At 44.9% G+C, this 24,265-nt stretch overlaps 1 protein-coding gene across 8 annotated transcripts in view; it reads left to right on the forward strand.

Annotated features, from left to right (window-relative positions):
• Positions 1-24,265, forward strand: part of COL6A3 (collagen type VI alpha 3 chain) — an 86,162-nt gene that overhangs the window by 11,821 nt on the left and 50,076 nt on the right. For 3 of the 8 annotated variants that reach the window (XM_027117352.1, XM_027117336.1, XM_027117344.1), the window contains exons 2-8: positions 4,620-4,737; positions 6,256-6,873; positions 12,295-12,897; positions 16,515-17,099; positions 18,781-19,380; positions 20,661-21,233; positions 22,671-23,279. In XM_027117352.1, coding sequence (XP_026973153.1) covers positions 4,650-4,737; positions 6,256-6,873; positions 12,295-12,897; positions 16,515-17,099; positions 18,781-19,380; positions 20,661-21,233; positions 22,671-23,279 — 3,676 coding nt within the window. In that variant the 5' untranslated portion in view covers positions 4,620-4,649. The remainder of the gene's footprint in view (positions 1-4,619; positions 4,738-6,255; positions 6,874-12,294; positions 12,898-16,514; positions 17,100-18,780; positions 19,381-20,660; positions 21,234-22,670; positions 23,280-24,265) is intronic. The other 5 variants (XM_027117359.1, XM_027117369.1, XM_027117377.1 and 2 more) reach the window with 5 other exon arrangements.

Consider the following 24,265-nt stretch of genomic DNA (forward strand, 5'->3'; position numbering starts at 1 on the left):
CAGCTGGGCCACAGGATCTGGACCCCAGCTCCTCCCTCCGGGACTGATCTCTGGCAGGAAAAATCGTGGGACTGAGCCCACTTCATCCACGTCCTTGGGTGACACCTTCGATAAGGGGCTCCTTGGCCCTCTGTGTATCTTGCTAAGAAGTCCATCTAGACACGAGTCCCCTGCCAAGGCCAGGTCGCTAATTAACCAGACAGATTTTTCCTTTGCTGTCATTATTTCTGTTGCTCTAGATGGAAAGGTTGAGAACCTTAGACCACCCTTAACATTGTCTTCCTTAACAATGAGGGGAAAATGGGATTCCTGAATTATATATACAACGGACAACCACAAATAGAATCACCAGGCCCATGGAAGGCCTATGGTGAGAGGAAGGTCAAGGTAGGAAGGTCAAGCAGGTACAAAAGCCTAGACCTTAGGCGGACCTGATTTTGTAGCTCTGATGACACTGGTTGGGGTAGAAATAAATTTTGTACCACATCTCAGTGTTCATATCAGATTCTTTTCAGTTTCCTGGGACTGAAGTCCTCTTCCCCAAACCTTAGTATTTTGCTGCCAAATACTTCTTTTCTTCTTCCTTTCCAAATATTATTTAGGAGCAAGGAAAAATGTTGTGTTATTTAATTATAGGGGCACATACATATGCTTTAAGAAGATATGTGCTGTTGTATTGTTTTCCCGTTTCAGCTCTTAAAGACTCATGCCTCAAAAAAAAGATGCCCCATTTATACCATTCCTGTTAAACTGATGGCCACATTTTAGGTGTATGGAGTAATCCACACTTTTAAAAATCTCAGGTGACTTTTCCTATCCTTTGAAAGATTGTAGTAAAACACACATGACATAGAATTCACACGATTCTAAACTGTATCTCCTCAATTAAGAAAACTTACAAAGACCACAAATATTGCATGTGCTTTTTTTTTTTTTTTTTTCCAAAGGACAAACTCAGGAATAGGTCTAGCAGAGTGTGGGGAAGAAAGGTATGACTGGATAGAAAGGCCTGGAAGATTCCCAGAGTAGAGCAAGTGAGCAAATTTAATCATTTTTAAGTGAATAGTACAGTAGTGTTATCTACATGTACCTTGCTGTGTAACTGATCTCTAGAACTTTTTCATCTTGCAGAACTGAACCTCTGTACCCTTTGGACACTAACTCTCCTTCCCACCTCCCCGTCCCTCTAGCGACTACCATTCTATTTTCTGTTTCTAATAGTTTGTCTATTTCAGATGCCCCATGTAAGTTGAATCTTGCAGTACGTGTCTCTTTGCGACTGGCTCATGATGTCCTCAAGGTTCATTCATGTTGTAGCCTATGACAGAATTTCTTTCTTTTATTTCAGGCTGAATAATATTTCATTGTATGTATATACCACATTTTCTTTATCCATTCATCCATTGATGGGCATTTATGTTGTTTCCACGTCTTGGCTGTTATGAACAATGCTGCATTAAACTTGGGTGTATATATATATATATCTTCAAAATCTTGTTTTCAATTATTTTGGATATGTACCCAGAAGCTGGATTGCTGGCTTATATAGTAATTCTATTTTTAATTTTTGGAGGAACCTCCATACAGTTTTCTAAGTGGTTGCAGTGTTTTACATTCACACCAACAGTGCCTAAGAGTACCAATATTTCTACATCCTCATTAGCACTTCTTGTTTACTGTTTGTTTGATAGTGGCCATCTCAGTGGATGTGAGGCAATATCTCATTGTGGTTTTTGTTTGTTTGTTTGTTTGTTTTTTAACATCTTTATTGGAATATAATTGCTTTACAATGTTGTGTTAGTTTCTGCTGTATAACAAAGTGAATCAGGTATACATATACATATATCCCCATATCCCCTCCCTCTTGCATCTCCCTCCTTCCCACCCTCCCTTTCCCACTCCTCTAGGTGGACACAAAGCACCGAGCTGATCTCCCTGTGCCATATGGCTGCTTCCCACTAGCTATCTATTTTACATTTGGTAGTGTATATATGTCCATGCCACTCTCTCACTTCATCCCAGCTTTCCGTTCCCCTTCCCCATGTCCTCAAGTCCATTCTCTACGTCTGTGTCTTTATTCCTGTCCTGCCCCTAGTTTCTTCAGAACCACTTTTTTTTTTAGATGCCATATATATGTGTTAGCATACGGTATTTGTTTTTCTCTTTCTGACTTACTTCACTCTGTATGACAGACTCTAGGTCCATCTGCCTCACCACAAATAACTCAATTTCGGTTCTTTTTATGTCTGAGTAATATTCCATTGTATATACGTGCCACATCTTCTTTATCCATTCATCTGTCGATGGACACTTAAGTTGCTTCCATGTCCTGGCTTTTGTAAATAGAGCTGCAATGAACATTGTGGTACGTGACTCTTTTTGAATTATCTCATTGTGGTTTTGATTTTCATTTCTCTGATGCTGAGTGTTTTTTCATATGCTTATTGGCCATTCGTATGTCTTCTCTGGAGAAATGTCTATTCAAGTCCTTTACCTATTTTTAAATCAGATCTTGTTGTAAAGTTGTGGGAGTTCTTTATGTGTTCTGATATGAACCCCTTATCAGATATATGATTTGTAAATATTTTCTCCCATTCTGTAGCTTGCCTCTTCACTCTGTTGATTGTTTCCTTTGCTGTGTAAAAGTTTTTAAGTTTGATATAGTACCATTTGTCTGTCCTTGCTTTTGTTGTCTGTGCTTTTGGTGTCATATGGAAGAAATCATTACCAAATCCAATATTATGAAGATTTTCTCCTATATTTTCTTCTAAATGTATAATAGTTTCAGGTCTTACATTTACATTTATAATCCATTTTGAGTTAGTTCTTTGTAAGTGGTGTAAGGTAAGGGTCCAACTTCATTTTTTGCATGTGGATATACAGTTTTTCCAGCGTCATTTGTTGAAGAGACTATCCTGACCCCATTGTGTAACCTTGGTACTGTTATAGAAGCTTATTTGACCATATACTTGAGGGTTTGTTTCTCGGATATTTATTTTATTCCATTGGTTGACATGTTTGTCTTTATTCCAGTCCCATATTGTTTTGATTACAGTAGCTTTGTAATATGATTTGAAATAGGAAATATGAGGTCTCCAGCTCTATTTTTCCTTTCTCAAGTTTGCTTTGGCTCTTCTGGGTCCTTTGAAATTCCATACGCATTTTAGGATTTGTTTTTCTGTTTCTACCAAAAAATGCCCCAGAGTGAGAGGTTTTTGATTTTTATTTATACTGATGATGATTACCTTTTCATGCTGTAATTCCCAAGGCCGCCTTCTTAATCTTCAAACCCTAACAATGAACTGTAAATTATGATGGTAACCCAATCTCTCCAGATGAAAATATTTAGGTTTCTTAAGCCAAATGGGACTTCTCGCTTGACTGTAGTCTATACCACATAATTTTCAATATTAAATAGTACTGCTTGAAACTAAGGACAAGAAAAAATAACCAATAATTTTGACCGGCACGCCCCTCCTCTCTGATGCTGTTACCCAAGGCTCTGACCAGGGAACCCCTGCCAAGTCTGGGTAAGGGTAAGAAGAGTCATTGATACACATGCACAGCTGTAGCCAGGACCAGCTCCAGAATCTGTGGGCTCAATGCAAAATGAACATGAAGGGTCCTTGTCCAAAAGTTATTAAGAATGTTAAGACAGCAACAAACAAATCATTAAATCAAGCATGGGGTCTAGTGGGTCTGCACAGGTCATATACCCAAGACCTAAGAAAGAGTTGGGGGAAACCAGAGCCTTGGATCAAGGGGAAGAGAAAAGAGGTGATGTCCTGCAAGGGGACCTAAGCCCAGGTGGAGGAGACCTAGGCTGGCTCTCTGGAGGGTCATAAGGAAGAGTCCAGACCCTCAAGCTGCTGTCACTGGAGATTGGAGGGTGAAGATGCTGACCTGAAGGTTTGGTGTGGGTCAGGGTGCTTTCAGATGTGGCATGGGGAGAAGGTGGTGTTTGCTTGAAGGGAAGAGTGATGGTGACACAGCCCACTGCGCCCGTCCAGATTTGAGCCCGACTGGCTGGCAGTTAAATTTGCGTGGGAGACCACGCTATGCGGCCGGCAGCCCTCATGACTGGCTTCAGTCCTGCTAATTCAGTATCCCAGGGTGTGCTCCATCCTGTGATTGGCGTTGGACACACAGCAGGTTTTTGGTGGAGGAAAAGTGCCAAATATGAACAGAGAATGAGGGCAAGATTCGAAATGGTCCCAGCTGCCATGGTTGTGTTGGCACACGTTGTGATTTGGATGAAGCCCGTTCCCTCCCTGAACGGAAGCTTCCCCGCGGGATTCCTTTAGACACGATTGACAGTTAGGCTGGGCATCACCAACCTGCCCCTTTGTGCCTCTGAGCACCTTTTCTCCTGACCCTTTTTCATTCTGCCATTTGTTTCGTGATATACTATTTTTGCCTGCCTCAATTTGAGAGGAAAGAAAGTTGAACTGCACAATTTTTAGCTATGGCCAAAGTCCTACAATCACTAGATTCAAAGATTCTCATGTCTATGTTTGGTCAAAACTATTTTTCATAAAAGGAATAAATCCTTGATTCATTCGTTAGTAATCGGGGAGTCAATATCTGATCATTCTCCTTTGTCCTGTTTTCTCTCGTAGGTCCTCACTTGGTGCTTAGACAAAATCAAAATGAGGAAGCATCGGCATTTGCCTTTAGTGGCCATCTTTTGCCTTTTTGTCTCAGGCTTTTCCTTTACTCATGCGCAACAACAAGCAGGTAAGATCCAGAAACATCTCTTCATTTCATTAAAAGGAACAGTATTCTCTGATTTTAGATCTTAGGCATCATGAGCTGAATATAGAGCTTAGATGAGCTTTGAAGAGATAGCCAAGCCATTGACTACAGGATGTTCATTTATTTTACAGACTTTCTGCTCCTCTTTATCCAGTGAGAGAGAGGTTCTTTTTACTGAAACTTGGGTTTGATATCTTGGCGGTGGTTTGCAAGTGGTTTGTTTTTACCTTGGGTGTGAGCAGAAAGTTTGTGTCGAGAATATTTTACCATCTGAAAAGCTTTCCCACATTTCTGGCACTGGTTGATGTCTGAGCACATAAAACCCAGGGAAGACAATGGTTGAGAGCAAAAAATGATTTTCCCTGAAAAAACAACAAAAACAAACACACATGTCGCCATTTCTTTCTCAGTCTGGACAGGAAAAGACGTTTTTCATCCAGAATCATCAAATCTTTAAATATCAGTTTCCCCAAACTACTTAAAAATGGATCCCAACTCATCCTATTAAGAACTTGCTTGCAGAGTTCTAGAAAAATGAGAAATGGTTCATGTATTATGAGCTGGGAAGGAGTGACTTGGGTCCCTCTCCTTTGCTTGGAGAGCTGAGCTTCTCATGGGGATTCTCCCTCTGGACCTGGTAGTTCTTAGATGGCGGCCTGGTGAGGACCACCTCAATGCCAGGGGAGCATGGCTTGGGGCATCGGGTCAGCCCCAGGTGAGTAGAGTCCACGGGCCTGCTGTGCACAGCCAGCCTGGCCCAGTGCAGAAGGACACTTCCCAGCCACCCACAGCCTGGCACCTGGAGCCTCTTGCTCCTACTTTTAAGAGAGAACTGGATTCATCTTTGAAAGAGATGAATACTGTTCAGCATCTAAGAGGGCTTGATGGCTCTGAAGATGTAGTGATGAGTTAGGGTACCTTTCTTCATGCTAAAAAGTCTGAAAAAAATGAGACTTTGCCCTTCCCTACAGTTATACAAGTCTTCTTAAGATGTATTTATAATACTTATTTTTCTGGCAAATTACCCAAAGCATGGGAGGTAAAACTGTAGTAGATTTCAGTGTTCTATCTTGTCGGGGCCCAGTTTCAGACCCAAAGCTGAGGAAGGAATTTCCAAGATGATGCTTGGCTACCTGTGATAGGGTATCCTTCCTACCTGAGCAGGTGGGTCTTGGGGTTCAAACTACCACAAAGAATCATCTAGAGTTAAAGGACATGCCAGGGAATGTTTTTCCCCATTGTGGAACCTGCTACTGGTCCACGTATGGCAGTCATTGCATATGGAACTTGGGTCAATGACTGGGCACCGGCAGCTGTTGGGTCCATGTGTCCAGGTCCCTGTTTCTCAGGTAAGTCAGCGTCCCCGCCTGTTTCACACATGAGGTGTAAATTATTTAGTAACAGCAGAGTGGAAACTGAATGAGTTGAGGAAGGCTTTGCACTGATGGGAAGTCATTTCTTGAACAGGAGAAACATCTAAACCAATGTCTTTTTTTAAAGATGTCAAAAATGGTGCTGCTGCCGATATAATATTTCTAGTGGATTCCTTTTGGAGCATTGGAAAGGAACATTTCCAACTTGTTCAAGAGTTTCTATATGATGTTATAAAATCTTTAGCTGTGGGAGAAAACGATTTCCGTTTTGCTCTGGTCTGGTTCAACGGCAGCCCAGATACCGAGTTCCTGTTAAATACGTATCGTTCTAAACAAGAAGTCCTCTCCCATGTTTCCAACATGTCTTATACTGGGGGAAGCAATCAGACTGGAAAAGGATTAGAATACGTAATGCAAAATCACCTCACTGAGGCTGCCGGAAGCCGGGCCAGTGATGGAGTCCCTCAGGTTATCGTAATGTTAACTGATGGACACTCGAAGGATGCCCTTGCTCTGCCTTCAGCGGAACTTAAATCTGCTGATGTTAACGTGTTTGCAATTGGAGTTGAGGATGCAGATGAAGGAGCGTTAAAAGAAACAGCAAGTGAACCGCTCAATATGCATATTTTCAACCTAGAGAATTTTACCTCACTTCATGACATAGTAGGAAACTTAGTGGCCTGTGTGCATTCATCCATGACTCCAGAAAGGGCTGGAGGCACAGAGACCCTTAAAGACATCACAGGTAATGGCAACATCGCCAAGCTGCTGCCTGCCTTGCTCTTCTTTGGAGATAAGCTTGGCAACCGCTGGCATTAAGACAATATTATGGCTAAAAGATGGTGGGCGGATTAGGGAAGAGATGCCTGTTCACAGGTCTAAAAACAAAGGTTTGAATATTCTCTGTAGTCTCCTTCCAAAACAGAGCAATTCATCTACCTTCAAGAGGAATTCTTTGCTTTTGAGACAATTAATATTCTAACTCTAAAAAAGCACATCCTGATATTATGACCCCACAAGAGGTTGCTTCTACCTTCCTTGGACAAGACAGACTCAGCGTGGCTGGGCAGGTATCTAACAAAAATCCCTTCATTGTTCCTGGGATAGAGAGCCTGTTTCCTTTAAAGAAAGCTCCGTGTCTGAAAGAGTTTGAGTGGAGGGGGAAGGGGGGGGGGTCCACTTTGGGTCCAGTGAAGCAACACGCAGAGCTCCTCTCTTTGACTCAATGGGATTTATTTCAGAGATTTGATGGAATTAGAATTGTGAGAGGCCTTAGAGATGATCCAGTCCAAATCTATTTTGAAGAAATTGAGTTTTAGAGCTGGAGGCCCTTACATGTTGGCTCTGGAGTGGGTTTTCCCACTTCTCCATGCTGTCACCATGGCTGTGCCCATAGAGATGCTTCTGAGATTCCAATGGTCCTCATCAGTGCCACTCTGGAAGTACCGATGATGCAGCGACTTTACATGGATGTGTTCATGCATGTTGATGTGCATGGAACTAATTGTCCGGCAAGTCACTTAACCAGTCACACCTATTAGCTCTCTTGCCAGTGCTAAGTGCCTAAAGACTGATAGGGAAGGAATTCCACAGGTAAATTTCAAATGTATTGCACCACAGCAATTCTGACCAGGGCTAGGCTTCCTCATCAGCAACGAGTAGGACAGAGGGAACTCCCTGTGTCCCCAAATGAGTCCATGTCGCCAACTGACTGTGGGTAGGAGAGAATTCTAGGAGAATGGGCAGAAAGCTAGGGTGGGAGAGCTCAAGCGACAGATGAGCTCCAGAAGGAGAGATGTGTGTCCCACAAGATGAAGGGAAAGGAGGAGAAGGGTATCATATTTCTAAGATACTGAGGTGGAAAGGGGAGACGTTGAGAGTGTTCAGGTTGAGTTGGCATCAATCATCCAATAAGAGAAGATGGCAGAGGGAGAGAAGCAGTGGTGCTTGGGAGTTTGGAGGAATCGAAGTTATTTTTGAACAGCTGCAACAGGGCTAGGAGGAAAGGATCACAAAAAAGGATCAAGAAGAAACTGCTGACTTGCAGTGATGTTCAGTTGTCATCAGAGACCACAGCCTGGGGTCTTGTCCATGAGCGTGGCTCCCTGGTGTTCTGAAGATATCTCAGGCACTCTTGGAAGAAAAAAGCTACCAGGTTGGAGCTTGCAAAGAGAGGATGATAGAGGGGCAAGAAGATCTTCCTGGGAAGGAAATTTATCATTGCTAAGATGGTAGCTAGTAAATTCCTGAAATAGCCCGCCTTGGGGACCTGGCTGGGCGGGGAAGCAGATGAGAGCTGGAAGGGGCTGGGAGACTTCTGGAAAGCCAGAGGAGCAGGGGCCAGGAAGAGGCAGAAGAGACCTAGAGGCAGTTGAGGAGGAGTCCAGAGAAAGGCTTTCTGGATTATGATCAGAATAATGGTGTTTTTAGGCAAATAGTACTAGACATCAGTTTTTCATAAGACAGATTCTGAAAACAGGGAGTGGGGAGCAAGATGGGTAGATGTCATTAGATAGGAGCCGGGCAGGCAGATCGTGGTTAAGAGAAGGGTTACAGAACTAACCAACCCCGAGGCGTTTCAGGAGATTAAAATGGTTTCCCCAGTGGTTATGCGTGATTTCAGCTTTGATGGGGTGGGAGGGCTCATGACCCTACCAGTGGGTCTACTTCTAAGAGAGGCGTAATGCACAGTCTGGATTATTTGCATTAAACCTGAATAGCATTCCCTACTTCAAATGATGTGTCTCACCTCTGCATTATGACACGGGTGTCGATCCTGCCAGATTACAGGAAAAGAAGGTGGACCCTGAAAGCACCCCAAACCAAGCACTGCAGGTTACAAGGAGGTTACAAGATGGCAGCTCTAATGACCTTTTCCATTGGCTACAATGTGCTCAGCATCAATAATCCACTAATCATTGCTTTTCTGAATATAGGGATAATAACTCATCCATGTCAAAAACAATGAAAGGGATCAGGTGAGAAATGGAACATCTTCTCTTTATTGGTGTTTTGGCCAATTCAGGAAAAAGGGTGGATGAGTTTGCCATTATGTTTAACCGTTATATAAATGGATAAACGATTAGATTACCATATGAATGCTAAATGAGCCTGTCAACATAGTCTGTTTCCACACAAATGACAAAACCTTTGTTTTTATGCCAAGAAAGCATCTCTGTCTTCTAGTGTCCAAGCCGCTAGCAGCACCGGGGTGGGATATTAATCCATTTATGTTGTCTTTTCTAATTAACTTCACTCTGCAATTCTGCCAGTATCATGTCCCACTGCATGTTCCATAGCAAAAAAATAATAATAATAATAAAAATTCTCTGCTTATAGTTTTTGGGAAAGGTAGTCAGGAAGGCATTATGGAGATTGCTAATAAGTTAGGGCCATTTCTTTCCGTTTCCTGCCCACTAGGTAGGTAACTTTTCCCCATGAATATATATATGATGGCACTGTTCTAAATGAACTGTACTCAAGTAATCACTGAAAGTTGTGTTTTTTTAAATCCCTTTTATCAATGGATATAAAATACAAAAGCTTTACTAGAGCAAGAGCTAAAGGTGACCTATGTATCCGTGAGGATGAACTTTCTTTTCTTTGCAAAATATAAAGATTTAGAAAACTCACAAAACCTATCTGCAGTTTTGTGTTTGCATAGGAAATACAAATGTGATCTTTTAAATTTTGCTTGGAAAAAGGAAGCATCCCATGAGCTAAGGAAAGCATTGTGCCCACACCAGTGTGCTCAGGAAAGTAGTGTTTCCAACGATGTTGAAGGAACCTATGATTTTTCCATGGCTGTTTCGAAACTTTTCCATAGAAAATGCCACAGATGGTGTGATACGTGAGCCATAAAAGCAGAAAACCAGACAACTTCACATTTTGAATTTTAGAAAGACCTGATTCCTCTTAGAGTTAATATCGATCCCTGGTATGCCTTGCTGTACACAGGAACCGGTCTCTCTTGTGTCTGTCTGAGGCTTCGGCTCTCCTGGATAACAGCATGCCCTTGTGTGTCCCATCATTGTGTGCATAAGAGGACAACGTGGTTTTTTCAGTGATGACAAATTATCCAACATTTTTCTATGACCTGCTGTGGTTCAGCTTTTTAGAAGAGCAGTAATCAAGGGTTTTCCCTCAGTGTTTGTTTATTTTATTTATTCTATTGTGAACCGCAATCAAAAAGTAAGTAATAAATTAATAAGGAATGAGTCATCTGTGATTTAGGGATCATTCTTCTTTTATTGATCTTAGGTTCAGAGTTAGTCCTTCCTTTAAAGGTCTCGGTTTGTTGAGTAAGGGGCAAATCTTCCTTTGTCCCTCAGGGTCATTGGTTTAGGCCTGGGAAGTGTTGAGGAATTTTGTGGTATGGTTTGCTGAACCTGGAGCTCCCGGCACCATGTGGGCCATTTCTATGGCTTGCAACATAATTCACACTGCTGACACCGCACCATCCCATAAGATCCTTCAGGAACCTTACGGTTTGGTTAAAGAGTAGGAAATGCTTTGCAATTCTTAGCAAATGCTAAGTTACTATCTTATAAAACCTTACAAGATATTTTCACATTAGTATCTTTCCCTATGAAAGGAATCCCTCTACAAAATTGCTGTTAGGGGTTTCACGTATGTAAGGGGAGAAAGAGAGCAGTTCTGATTCCAGTAATCCCAACTGCAGCCATCCTTGGCTAAGATTCCCCAAGGGGAGAGCTTGGGTAAGAACATCATTTCACTATAGCAAAATTCCTTAATTCCATGAGACAAGATTTGTATCCTGTTTCCATTGTGGAAATAAAAGCAATTTTGTTGGTACCAGGAAAAATTAATTTTATGTATAAAATGTTCACTGTCATTAAAAATATCAGAATGAATGATTGTATGTATAATATTACAATTATACTCCAAACATAGCTTCCTAAAATCCAGAATATAAATACCATATATGCTCACATAAAATCTCTTCCTATTCCTAACATCTACTTAGGTTATTAAAATATATTTGCTAGAATAATTTTACTTTTCATATCGTTTAACTCAGCCAGATTTAAACATTCTAGCAGATGAGCATTTGAAATATTCCACCCAGGTTCATAGTTTATTGATTGCTATTCCTTGCTCAGTGCTTCTATGAAACCCCCATTCTCAGTAACAGAATGGAAGTGTCATGTTTGCCATTGTGGGGAGCAAAGAGATCTTGGTCAGCCTTTTTATGTCCATTTGTATAACTCCGGAGCTAATTCTGATTCAGGGTTTACTAGATGCCCATGGGCTTGCCAGGCACCCGGTCTACGATGTCATAAAAATAAGGTTGGATAATTATGTCATGACTGGTTTCATATCACTCTGCTTAACATTGTTCTGCATTGTGTGATTGAATATAGAGGCAATGGCAAAAATAAATGAAGAGAACACTTAGCTGAATCCCAGACTTGCATTTGAGTTTCACGCAACTAAACGTCATTTGAGAAACAAAAATCAAACCAAAATGTATCAGAGCATTTTTGAATCAAAACCGTAAATGTTGTTTGAGTTCTTCTTCTCGTATTCCCAAAGTGGTAGATACACAGCCACTTTGGTTTTTAAAGTAAAAAAGAAGGAACAACAGTTGCTCAAGGAATCAAGTGTTTAACATACTGGGATGATGAATCACCAAACCCTAAATCTGGGATTCTGTCTTGTGCTGTGGATTTGGACAAAGAAAATTCTTATAATGACTTGAGGATTATAAGAGAAATGTCCTCAAATTAGAAATCATCTTTGGACCTTTGTTAATATACTCCTTTACTTTCTCCTGTAGGTATGGTAATGCATAATTCCATGCAGCTACAGTTCCCTCCAAATTCAGCAGAAAATTTCAGAATATACCCAGAAATTGAATACGTGTTGCAATTTGACTACAAAGATGGCACAGAAGAAAATTTGATATCAAATGCCCTACTAAACACCATCATTTCTGTTAAGAAATGATGTTAAGAAGTTGCCTCTTATCCATTCAGAATGCAGAACTAAAAGAGAATTTCACATTCCTTAATCAACGTGTGTTTTGTTTGTCCATATTTCGTGTTTCTTATTGGTTTCCCAAGAAACATGTCAGAACACTGAACGGTGCATGTGGTCACTTGTTCTAATGCTTTCACATTTTTTGCATTTCTCTCTTTTAAAGCACAAGACTCTGCTGACATTATTTTCCTAATTGATGGATCAAACAACACCGGAAGTGTCAATTTCGCAGTCATTCGCGACTTCCTTGTAAATCTCCTTGAGAGACTCTCAGTTGGAACTCAGCAGATCCAAGTGGGGGTGGTCCAGTATAGCGATGAGCCCAGAACGCTGTTCTCCTTAAACAGCTATTCCACCAAGGCTCAGGTTCTGGACGCAGTGAAAGCCCTGGGGTTCATCGGTGGGGAGTTGGCCAATGTCGGCCTGGCCCTTGATTTTGTGCTGGAGAATCACTTCACCCGGGCAGGGGGCAGCCGAGTGGAGGAAGGGGTTCCCCAGGTGCTGGTCCTCATAAGTGCTGGGCCTTCTAGTGATGAAATCCGAGACGCGGTCATAGCACTGAAGCAGGCTAGCATTTTCTCGTTTGGCCTCGGAGCCCAGGCCGCCTCCAAGGCAGAGCTTCAGCACATAGCTACCAATGACAACTTGGTGTTTACTGTCCCGGAATTCCGTAGCTTTGGGCTCGTCCAGGAGCAATTACTGCCGTACATTGTTGGCGTGGCCCAAAGGCACATTGTCTTGCAACCGCCAACCATTGTCACCCAAGGTACGTATGCTTTTCTCACCATCTGTGTGGTAGTGGGCTGTCTGTGTGTGTTTTTGTAGAAGTCAGGTGGGCACCTTGCAGAATGATTCGCCTCGGGAGAACCTGTAAGTACCCACAGCCGAGTCCTTCCACGATGAGCTAGTTCTTGGATGTGGTGTCTGTGACCGTTGCAGTGTTCCAAAAAACACAGAGATCTGTGATTGAGTGGAAAGTTCTTTTTAGAGCATGAGTTGTCAAGAAAGTGTGCTTTTAGGGCTAATTCGACAAACCTGTTACGTTGGTTATTAAACATCGTCGTATGATCTACTTATAATGCAGTCATCCTAAAAATGGATCTCTGGGGGTCATTATGGTTCTGAGACAGTTACTCCAGGATAATGGCATTGAGCTCTAAAAGTCAGCCCGTTAGAGTGTGCTGACATGTGAGAACTGTCTCCCCAAAGTCAGTTTTGTGATGCGTAGCAGGAGTGGCATTTCTGGAGGTAAGAAATAACAAAGCACTCGCTTGGGGGGATGTTTATGAAAACCGTTTTTCCTGTGTTTACTGAGTTGTAGAGTAGCTCTGTTGATGGAGAGATTATACACTCAGATGGGAGGCCTTTGGCAAAAGAGCCCGACTGGAGTCATTTTAAAATAACATATAAAGCTGAGCAAGTCACATGAGAAAACACATTTCACGGACGTGGGAGGTGGGAAGTGTATTTAAAAATTTCAGTAAGAACCCAGTGGTGCTTGATGCTGTAGCAGGTAAAAATCTGGCAGATCCAGGTGGACCAGGTTACATCACCGGTGATCTCACCCGTCCGTCAGGGATTTTATTATTAATGGTTTTAGGCATATTGCTGGGTGGGGTAAATTAAGAATTGATGCAAAATTACATCCAGAAAATTCTCTTGATATTTCCAGACTTCCCTCTGATTGGAATACAATCTATCAATATTAAAGTTTCTCTGGGCTTGCATGGTTTTGGAAACAAAAGAATGACTTCCATAGGTTTTGTAGACACTCAGAGAGCGCCATGGCTGCTGTCCGAAGAGCAGGCCTTTGGTCCCAGGTCTTATGTTAACGAGCTGTGTGATCCTGGGCAGCCCACACAGACTTTCTGGGCTCCAGTTTTTTTGAATTGATGACAGAGGATGAAAGGATATTTCTGTTCCAGGAGAAGTTTCAAGTGCATTTTTATCTATGGCAGTCCAGGCCCTTATTTCAGCTTTCCGTAGCTGACTTTCACTCCTCACTTACAAAACCGTCTTTAATCTTTGTGCTTCATCTGTAAATATTCAACAGATATTCTTAGCTCTCAGGTATGTGCTGGACACCAGGCCAAGCACTGGGGACCCAGACTGATGTGGCCGCTGGCTCGTTGCAGTGTAATGGGGAGATAGATCACGAAAACGTAAACCAATGACCAGAAAACTACTCCCAGAGTGTGACAGATGAGGACACTAAAGGGGGCTGTCAGGGAAAGAAGGGGGAAAGAGAGCTGTAGGTCAAGTGGCCAGGGAAGGCTGCTGTGAGGAGCTGCAGGACAGAAGCAGAAGGAACAAGGTGCCAGGTGTGGCGGTCAGTCGTGCAGCACAAGGGAACCCGGCCGCACCCAGGACTGTCAGGGGGAGGCAGGGCTGGAGCTCACTGATGCCTGGAAGCCTGGAGAAGCCTCTGGGTTAGGGCGCGCACATCACCAGCTTGGGTGAAGTCCTCCAGTGGCTTCTATCTTTTTCAGTGAAGCTGGGGGGGACAGGAGGACCTGCTTTATTGGAGGTCAGGGTCCCCAAGTCACTGAGAAGAATCACCTAGGAGTAGCCTTGAGTCACCCTAAGAGGAGGGTGCAGAGGAAGACAGCGGCGAGGAAGGGCGATGGGGGCTGGACGTTTGCTGGAGGAGATTTTGCTTGGGAACAGGAGCGTGGGAGAGCGAGGACTGCCACCTGTCCTGGGCTTGCAGGGGCTTGGCATCCTTGGGTCAATAGGGAGGTGAGGGCTGCAGTCGACTGGTTACAGGACCTTCAGGGTCACCGTGGTAAGGGCGTTCACACCCAGCCCCAGCAGAACCGTGTGAAAGAGGGGAGACGGCTCTGTTGGCATCTCGCAGCAGGAAGAGCAGCACTCTTACTGGAGGGGGAGGGAGGAGACGAGGTGGGGGTGAGTCAGCCCAGAGACCTGGGGGTGAAAGGGATCTGCCTTCCTCTCCATCTATCCATGTGTTGCATGCACCTTAGTGAATTCAGGAAGCTCTGCATTTATCGTTTCAACTCCTACATCCACGGTATGGAAGGCGCGTTGTGAGAGTGGGTGTTTCCAGGTGAGCTCGCTCTCCTTGTATGTGTCTAGAAAGCACACATGTGGTTAGCTGCACAACTGTGTATATGGCTTTTAGGTGTATATGGAGAGAGGGAGAGGGAGGAAGCAGGGGGTGTGGCTCTCAGGGTCTCTCAGCACCCCCCGGGTAGGGAGAATCCACGTGTCTGCAGGCTTCGATGGAGAATTGGAGGACTTGGAGTTCACCGTTTACACCACGACTCAATGCCAAAGCAGTGGTCCCCACGTGCCTGTCCCTGAATGCTTTGTATCTACGGTACATTAACATGTTTTCTCTTAAAGAGGGGAGTTTGGACCAGTGCTGTCAATATAATCAAACGTCAAGTGAACTGAAGTGTTACGTGCCATCCATCTGACTGCAGGGGGTAATGAGGCCTCCTCATATGCAGATGATCATTTAATAAATTGCAAACACTCCTGCCTCTGCTTGAACCATTTATGATCTTACGAGTCTTGGAAGCCTTCTCCGTTTTCTGGATGGGGTGCTGTGGTCCGATACGAGCCTCGGTTCCCGAGACTCAGGTGTGCTGCCTGGGTGTCGATACAGCAGGTGGACACAAGTTCATAGTCACTTGGAGGCAGTGATCTTGTAAAGGTGTTTTTGCTTTGTGAGTTGTCTTTGGGTTGTCATAACCTTAACATGTAACGTGGGACCTGCACAACGCCTCTCTCTTAAATGCAAATACTTCTGGGCCACTTCCTAGTTTTGACATTGATTTCCTTTTTATAAGTTTAGGATGCCAAATAATTGGTGTTTTTTTTTTTTCCCTTGCCTGAAAACATCAAGGCAGGGACAAGGGTACCAAAAGGAATAGAGGTGCTTATGCTTGTTCAAGTTTTGCACTTGGCAATAGGTGTTCATGAAATCAGGATTGTGAAGCACAGGGCTCTCCGAGCAGACACTGACTGCTTCTTTAATTATTTGAGCTATGGCTTCGTTCTCACCTCTAAAACCCAAGCTATGGATTTATGGTAGAAAAGAGCTTGCTGACATTTTTAGTGACAATAGGGTAAATAAGTGTTGAATAAATCTACATTGATTTTTGTGCAACTGTTTTGTAAAAAGTACTAAGAGAGGGTGGGGGTTTGGGGAGCCCCACTTGCCAGCCGTAGGGAAGCTATAACTAGCGCAGCTATAACTAATGTGTGTGTTAGGACAAATTCCTCAGGGGCTCCCGTGGACTTGACATTGGCCAGGGCAAAGGGAACTCCCCTTGGGTGGTGTTAGCTGTGTAGAGAGTCATACTGAATGTGATGCGTAAGGCTATTCTACTCACCTTGTCACGTTGCTACCTACAGTCATTGAAATCAACAAGAGGGACATAGTTTTCCTGGTGGATGGCTCTTCTGCACTGGGACTGGTCAGCTTCAATGCAATCCGCGACTTCGTTGCCAAGGTCATCCAGAGGCTGGAGATCGGACAGGATTATATCCAGGTGGCAGTGGCTCAGTATGCAGACACAGTGAGGCCGGAGTTTTATTTCAATACCTACCCCACCAAGAGGGAGGTCATAACTGCCGTGAGGAAGATGAAGTCCATGGATGGCTCGGCCTCGTACACAGGCTCTGCTCTGGACTTTGTTCGGAACAACCTGTTCACGGAGGCGGCCGGCTATCGGGCCGCCGAGGGGGTCCCTAAGCTTTTGGTGCTGATTACAGGTGGTAAGTCCTTAGATGAAGTCAGCCAGCCTGCCCAGGAGCTGAAGAGAAGCGGCATCATGGCCTTTGCCGTCGGGAGCAAGGTGGCCGACCGGGCTGAGCTGGAAGAGATCGCTTTCGATTCCTCCCTGGTGTTCATTCCTGCCGAGTTCCGAGCCGCCCCGTTGCAGGGTGTGCTGCCTGGCTTGCTGGCGCCTCTCAGGACCCTCACTGGAACCACTGAAGGTGCGGTGGGGAGGGTGTCAGACACGTGAGAGGGCTGTCTCCAGGCAGAGTCTCTGGGGAAAAAGCAAACCCAGGTTTTATTTGTGTTCAGCTGAGCAACACCTTTTAAATGATGGAAACCATAGCAACCAAGATTTATTTCGGGTTTCCTTTTACCCTGACTTGAGAAATATATGACTTAAAACACCATGTGATACAACTGTATGTCTTAAAATGTCATAAAATAAGAATCGTGTGACTTAGGCTATAGGACCAGAGACTGCCTGTCTTTGAAGTTTTTGGCCGAGAGATCACCTCTCTGTTCTGATCCCTCTTGAGGTCTTAGTGTTCTGTCTCTACTGGTGACTCCTGTCCAGCCCCCTCCCACCTCCACCAAGATGAAGCCTGGCTCTTCCTTTCCCAAGTAGACAGTTTACTTCTAAACGGTCCAAACCTGAGCATTCATCCTCTGTCCTCTCTCTTTAAGGGATTTCCTTCAATGGGGAAGCATAGTGAGGGGATGCGTGTGCAGATAAAAACCCAGTGGTCCTCCAAACCCCTCATTTATTACGGTTATCACTGAACAGTTATTTTTAAAGGCAGGATAACAGTCAATGAGCTTACGAATTGAATCAGTGCAATTCACCGTCCTTAAAGAAGATGGATATCACAGAAACAAGCTTTTCTGCCTCACAAGCTTCACCCCTGGAAGGATGTTCGGTGCATGTCCCACGGTGCATGGATGCATGCTTTCTCCTCAAGCTCTCTGGTCTTCTAAAATCCACTCTCTCTCTCTCCTTTATTTCCTTAAGACTTCTAATCCACACTTTCAGAGCCAAAGTTCAATCTGACAGAACGTAGGATATAAGTAGTTGTTAGGCTTCCATTTTAGTGAAACGTCAGGGAAGAGATGGGAAAGCATTTGGTAGCATGTGTTGGGGAAAACACTCCGATCTGAGAATTGTACTTTCGATTCTTCATGAGCACAACGTCAGCCAAGCATAGCAAGGAGTCTCTTTGCATTTTAATGTGTTTCCGTGACCCTGTGATCTCACTCAGGAGGAATCCCCGTGGGCACTGGTTGGATTATTGCCCGCCAATGCCGTGACCCTTCTATGGGAGAGTCGGTAGAGAGTGACAAGTGGGCCTCCCTAGGAATATTTCAAGATGAGAACAGCCTAATTTTGCTGATTTTTTTTTTAGCCTTAGGGAACTCATGTTCTCAGGTTAACTTGGGCTCACCCTTCTAATCGATCTGTAAGTGGAAATTTATCTGTAACTGTGTAGAGGGAAACCCAGGGGGACCCAGTCTCGCCCAGGTAAACCTGGCTCTGACCGTGGTCATAAGCCGAGTGGTGCAGAAGGAGCAACGCCCTTGCAGAATTCACTTCCAGGGAAGGAGTGTTCTGTTTCAAGGGTTCTGATCACTTTGGTTGGTTGTAAACATTCTAGCTTTTGGCGCTGCATCTCTCTGTGAGCCCACTTGTTCCGTAATGTCGGCTCTCAATTCTCCTCACAAACACCAGCCCCCACTGGAGGGAAATACGCAGCTTTATGCCACATTTTACGAGATGGACGTGCTTGGCCTCACTGATGTTCTCTGTGTTCTACATGTTGGCATGTGTGCCTGGGCTGCGGGCACACATGAGGAAGCGCTCTGCGGTTGTGTATGTCTCACTTTGTTTTCTGTGCTCCACTGCAGTTCACGTAAACAAAAGGGATATCATCTTTCTTTTGGATGGATCGTTCAACGTTGGAAAGACCAATTTCCCTTACGTGCGGGACTTTGTCATGAATGTAGTTAACAGCCTTGATGTTGGAAGCGACAATATTCGTGTCGGTTTAGTGCAATTTAGTGACACTCCGGTGACGGAGTTCTCTCTAAACACCTACCAGACCAAGTCAGAATTGCTAGCTCACCTGAGGCAGCTGCAGCTCAAGGGGGGTTTGGGCCTGAACACGGGCGCAGCCCTAAGCTATGTCCATGACAACCACTTCACCGAAGCTGGCGGCAGCAGGATCCGGGACCGAGTGCCGCAACTCCTGCTCTTGTTCACAGCCGGGCAGTCTGAGGACTCTTATTTGCAAGCTGCCAACGCCCTAGCACGCGCAGGCATCCTGACCTTTTGTGTGGGCACTAGCCAGGCCAATAAGGCAGAGCTTGAGCAGATAGCTTTTAACCCGAGCCTGGTGTATCTCATGGATGATTTCAGCTCCCTGCCTGCTTTGCCTCAGCAGCTGATTCAGCCCCTAACCACTTATGTTAGTGGAGGTGTGGAGGAAGTACCACTCGCCCAGCCAGGTAACGCTCTCCGACTGTTCCGGGCTCCCTCTTCCCCCCTGACACCACGTTGGCAGGCAGATGGCCCGATCTGAACTCCAGAGCGTGGCGATAAGCTATAGAAAGATGATGGGCTCTCTTTAGTTGAAGGATTTTGAAGGGGGGGCTTGAGACACTCTACCAGCAAGCTTAGATGCTCTGTCTAAAGGATGTTTGCCCATGAAAGAAAGTCTAGAAAATCCAGTTTACGTTCTGTCCTGGTTGTCCCACTCTTGATTCAGAAGCTTTACTTATTTATTTTTTTGCCCCAATACCTCTGAAGATTCTGGTGAGCAAATCCAGATGGAAATGGGAGAAAAACAGAGAAAGAGAGAGAGATGGATTCCCTCTCACACATGAGTCTGCATTGGGAGCACTTAAAGATGGAAAGGATTTTCCTGATATGATATTTTTATGTTCCAAATCTGCTGTATCTAGAAAATTATTTGTCATAAGCCCAATGAAGGCTGTATCTTTATGTGATGGCAAAATGGAAAACGGTTTCCAAAGGAAGTCTGGGTGATGATGATGACTGCAAATTACTAGGGTGATGAGATACAGACTCTTAGATCTACCAGTCGCTGACATCACAGATGGGTAGCAAGATAGATCCCACTGAAACATAATCAAAATAGTTCTAAGAACCGTGTGTGCTGAAAATAATGTTCACATGACATGCCGTAGCCCCCTATGTCCGTGTTTTCTGTTGTCTGATCACAGCAGATTGGAAATCACTGACAGAGATCCTGACCCACAGACCGACACTGGACACTATTTTGGGTTCTAACCCATAAGCTCAAATTTAATGAAAAGAGAATCTAATTAGAGCATGTCTATGTGTCAGGTGGATATCCCATATCTGCCTTTGTCACTAGAGACAGATCCATTTTTAAGCAGAAGAACAACAGGACCATATTTTCAATAGTTCTGTTTATAACAATTTGAAAACACTGTCTGTTCTCCTAGAGTGGTTGCTACCTGATATAAGAACAGGACCCTCTGGGCTTTTCCTCGGCCTGCTTTGTTGAGGAAGCATGATGTTAGGCTGGGCAGACCGATCTAGTTGTCCTAATCCTGTGCATAGATGAAAGGGGGCATTTGAAAGGCACCTGGTGTGGGTTTTCTCTTCCCTTGCTGGTGCAGTGATACCAGATGAATTTTGTGAACTCCCATTACCAAAAGCTGGTGGTTCTGGGCTCAGGTCAGTTTGGTGCCTGTTGTGTCCTTGTCCCTCACTGTGTCCTAACTCTCCTTCCTTGTAGAGAGCAAGCGAGACGTCCTGTTCCTCTTTGATGGCTCAGCCAATCTCGTGGGCCAGTTCCCTGCCGTCCGCGACTTCCTCTACAAGGTCATTGATGAGCTGGACGTGAAGCCTGACAGGACCCGGATTGCGGTGGCTCAGTACAGCGACGATGTCAGGGTGGAGTCTCGTTTTGATGAGCACCAGAACAAGCCCGAGATCCTGAATCTCGTGAAGAGAATGAAGATCAAGACGGGCAAAGCCCTCAACCTGGGCTATGCCCTGGACTACGCGCAGAGGTACATCTTTGTGAAGTCCACTGGAAGCCGGGTTGAGGATGGAGTGCTTCAGTTCCTGGTGCTGCTGGTGGCAGGAAGGTCATCCGATCGTGTGGACGGGCCAGCTCTCAACCTGAAACAGAGCGGTGTGGTGCCCTTCATCCTCCAGGCCAAGAACGCAGACCCTGCCGAGTTGGAGCAGATGGTACCATCCCCTGCCTTTATCCTGGCTGCGGAGTCTCTTCCCAAGATTGGAGACCTTCAACCACAGATTGTAAACCTCTTAAAATCGGTGCAAAATGGGGCGCCAGCACCAGGTAAGCATAGAACTTCTGGTTGCTTCTGCAGCCCAGTTGTCCCATGCTTGAGTCGATGGTAGGCGGCTGGCTCCTGGTCTCCGGGTAGAAGCCTTCCTTGGGTTTCCAAGAAAGAAAAGTGATTTCTGCAGGAACAATGGAATATGGTTTTTCTTTCCCCGAGGTGACTCTCTAACTGCTCTCTAGGGCAAAACAGGAGAATCAGGGTGATTATTTTTAAGGACATTATAAAATTTAGCTATATCAGTGGTTAAAAATAATCCTTTTTTTAAAAAAAAACACAGTTTTTACTATATATATAATAAAAGCCATATAACATGGTCACATTAGAGCTAACACGGTTTTCATCTTCATATAGTTCCCCAATTTCTTATTTTAAGTGGGTATCCCTGTGTCATAATTCATTCTCTGCATTCATGAAAACCATAAAGCATGAAGAGAGGCAGGCACATTCCCATTATAAACGCTGCATTAAAGTTTCTCAGTACTCATCTTTGTTACCATGACTTCATGCTTAACTACTTTGCATTTGGTGATAAAACTGCAGCAAAAAGAGTAATTAACTTCACATATGATCCCTTTGATTGAAAATAGAGCATCTAGAGCTTCTCTACATTGACTGTTGAACACGTTCGCTGTGGGTTTCGGGTTGTAACCTGGACATCTGGGTTACATTTTCCCCCATTTATCCGCTGTGACTTGCAGTACATCATTTGAAACCTCTCATCTATAAAGTGCTAACGGTTGTGCAGACTCCGCCGACCATGTCTCTCTCCCTGCCCCCAACATTTCTTCTTGAGGACAACGTTGAAACTTAACAATACTGTTCAAACGTGGAAAAGTTCTAAAGTGAAAGGGCTATACCTGTATGTATTGGTGCATCAGTTTCCTAATCCTGCCTTAATAAATTACAATAAATTTAGTGGCTTAAAGCAGAATGAATTTACTATCTTAAGTTTTAGCGGTCGGAAATCCAAAACCTGTTCTACTGGGCTAAGATCAAGGTGTCAGCATTGCTTTCCTTCTGCAGTTTCTGGCCGATTACCCACTTCCTTATCTTTTCCAGTGTCTAGGGGCTGCCTGCATCCTTGGTCCACGGCCCCCTCCTCCATCTTCAAAGCCAGCAGATCTTCAAAGCAGATCTTCTCATATCTCTGGCCTCTTGTTTCCATCCTTACCTCTTCTCCCTCTAACTCTAATCCTCTTATCTCCCTTTTATAAGGACACGAGATTGATTACACTGGATCTACCTGGATAATCCAGGACAATCTCCCCACGCCTCTAACCCTTAATTTAATCACACCTGCAGATTTTCTTCCATATAAATTCCAGGGATTAGGAGTTGGATATCTTAGGAGTTATTCGGTCCACCACAGATTGGTATGAAATTATCCCTATTGTGTCCCGTGTGAGTCACAGGGGCTGTCTTCCTTCTAGTTTCAGGTGAGAAGGATGTGGTGTTTCTGATCGACGGCTCCGACGGTGTCAGGAACGGCTTCCCGCTGTTGAAAGAGTTTGTCCAGAGAGTGGTGGAGAGCCTGGACGTGGGTGCGGACCGGGTGCGCGTAGCTGTGGTGCAGTACAGCGACCGGACCAGGCCCGAGTTCTACCTGAATTCCTACATGGACCAGCAGAGCGTCGTCAGTGCTATCCGCGGGCTGACGCTGCTGGGCGGGCCAACTCCCAACACCGGGGCCGCCCTGGACTTCGTCCTGAGGAACATCCTGATTGGCTCCGCCGGGAGCCGCATAGCAGAAGGCATCCCCCAGCTCCTGGTCGTCCTCGCGGCCGGCAGGTCTGGGGATGATGTGAGAGGCCCCTCGGTGGTCCTGAAGAGGGGAGGGGCCGTGCCCATCGGCATTGGCATCGGGAACGCTGACATCACCGAGATGCAGACCATCTCCCTCATCCCGGACTTCGCGGTGGCCATTCCCACCTTCCGGCAGCTGGGGACCATCCAACAGGTCATCTCCGAAAGGGTGACCCAGCTCAGCCGCGAGGAGCTGAGCAGGTTGCGGGCATCTGTGGTCCCTGTAACGAGCCCGGGTAAGGAGCGGATTCTTTGGCTCTTCATTCCTTGAAATATCTGGGGCTACTTGTTTGGACTGTGTGTTACAAAGTATTCTCAGTTTTGTTTCCTCAGCTGTAGGGAGTGAAAACCAGAGTTACGCGAAGAATCAGGAACCACGTGGGCTTGGTGCCAGAAATGGCTTGGGAAGATGCTAAGATTCATGTTTTGGGCCAAATTCAAGTCTCAAAGATGGGCGTAGGCTTGGCTTTCAGCTCAGACCCCTAATTCTGCATAAAGGCTCTGTATAACCAACCGAAAAGAGAGGCCATCTAATTGATAGTTCCAGTTCAATGCCGGGTCCAGGCTTCCCCTGGTCGGTCCAGCTGGCCGCCTCCTGTGATCGAGGCGGGAGTTTGACCACAGGTGGCCTATCAGGCTAGAGCACAGTCTCTGAAACATTGTTATTTCCAGACCCAATGTGTCAAGATTGCTTTTTTTTTACATCTTTATTGGAGTATAATTGCTTTACAATGGTGTGTTAGTTTCTGCTTTATAACAAAGCGAATCAGTTATACATATACACATGTTCCCATATCTCTTCCCTCTTGCGTCTCCCTCCCTCCCATCCTCCCTATCCCACCCCTGTAGGTGGTCACAAAGCACCGAGCTGATCTCCCTCTGCTATGCGGCTTCTTCCCACTAGCCATCTATTTTATGTTTGGTAGTGTATATATGTCCATGCCACTCTCTCACTTTGTCACAGCTCACCCTTCCCCCTCCCCATATCCTCAAGTCCATTCTCTAGTAGGTCTGTGTCTTTGCTTGGTGCAGAGAAGTAAGTGTCTTAACTGACAGGAAGGCCACCTGGCTGTTATGACCTCGGCTTATTCTATCTCCTCCTTCCTGTTCCCCTTTCCTAGGCCTGATACAATGAACTGGAAAGTGGAGGGAACCTTACTTGCTCAGAAGGAAGGGGACTCAGATAGACCCACCCTTCCCAAAATGCCCACAGAGCGCCTGC

Source organism: Aethalodelphis obliquidens, unplaced genomic scaffold (assembly GCF_003676395.1).
Source record: "Aethalodelphis obliquidens isolate GAN/ISIS:26980383/991018 unplaced genomic scaffold, ASM367639v1 scaffold2, whole genome shotgun sequence".
In the NCBI taxonomy this organism is placed as follows: domain Eukaryota; kingdom Metazoa; phylum Chordata; class Mammalia; order Artiodactyla; family Delphinidae; genus Aethalodelphis; species Aethalodelphis obliquidens.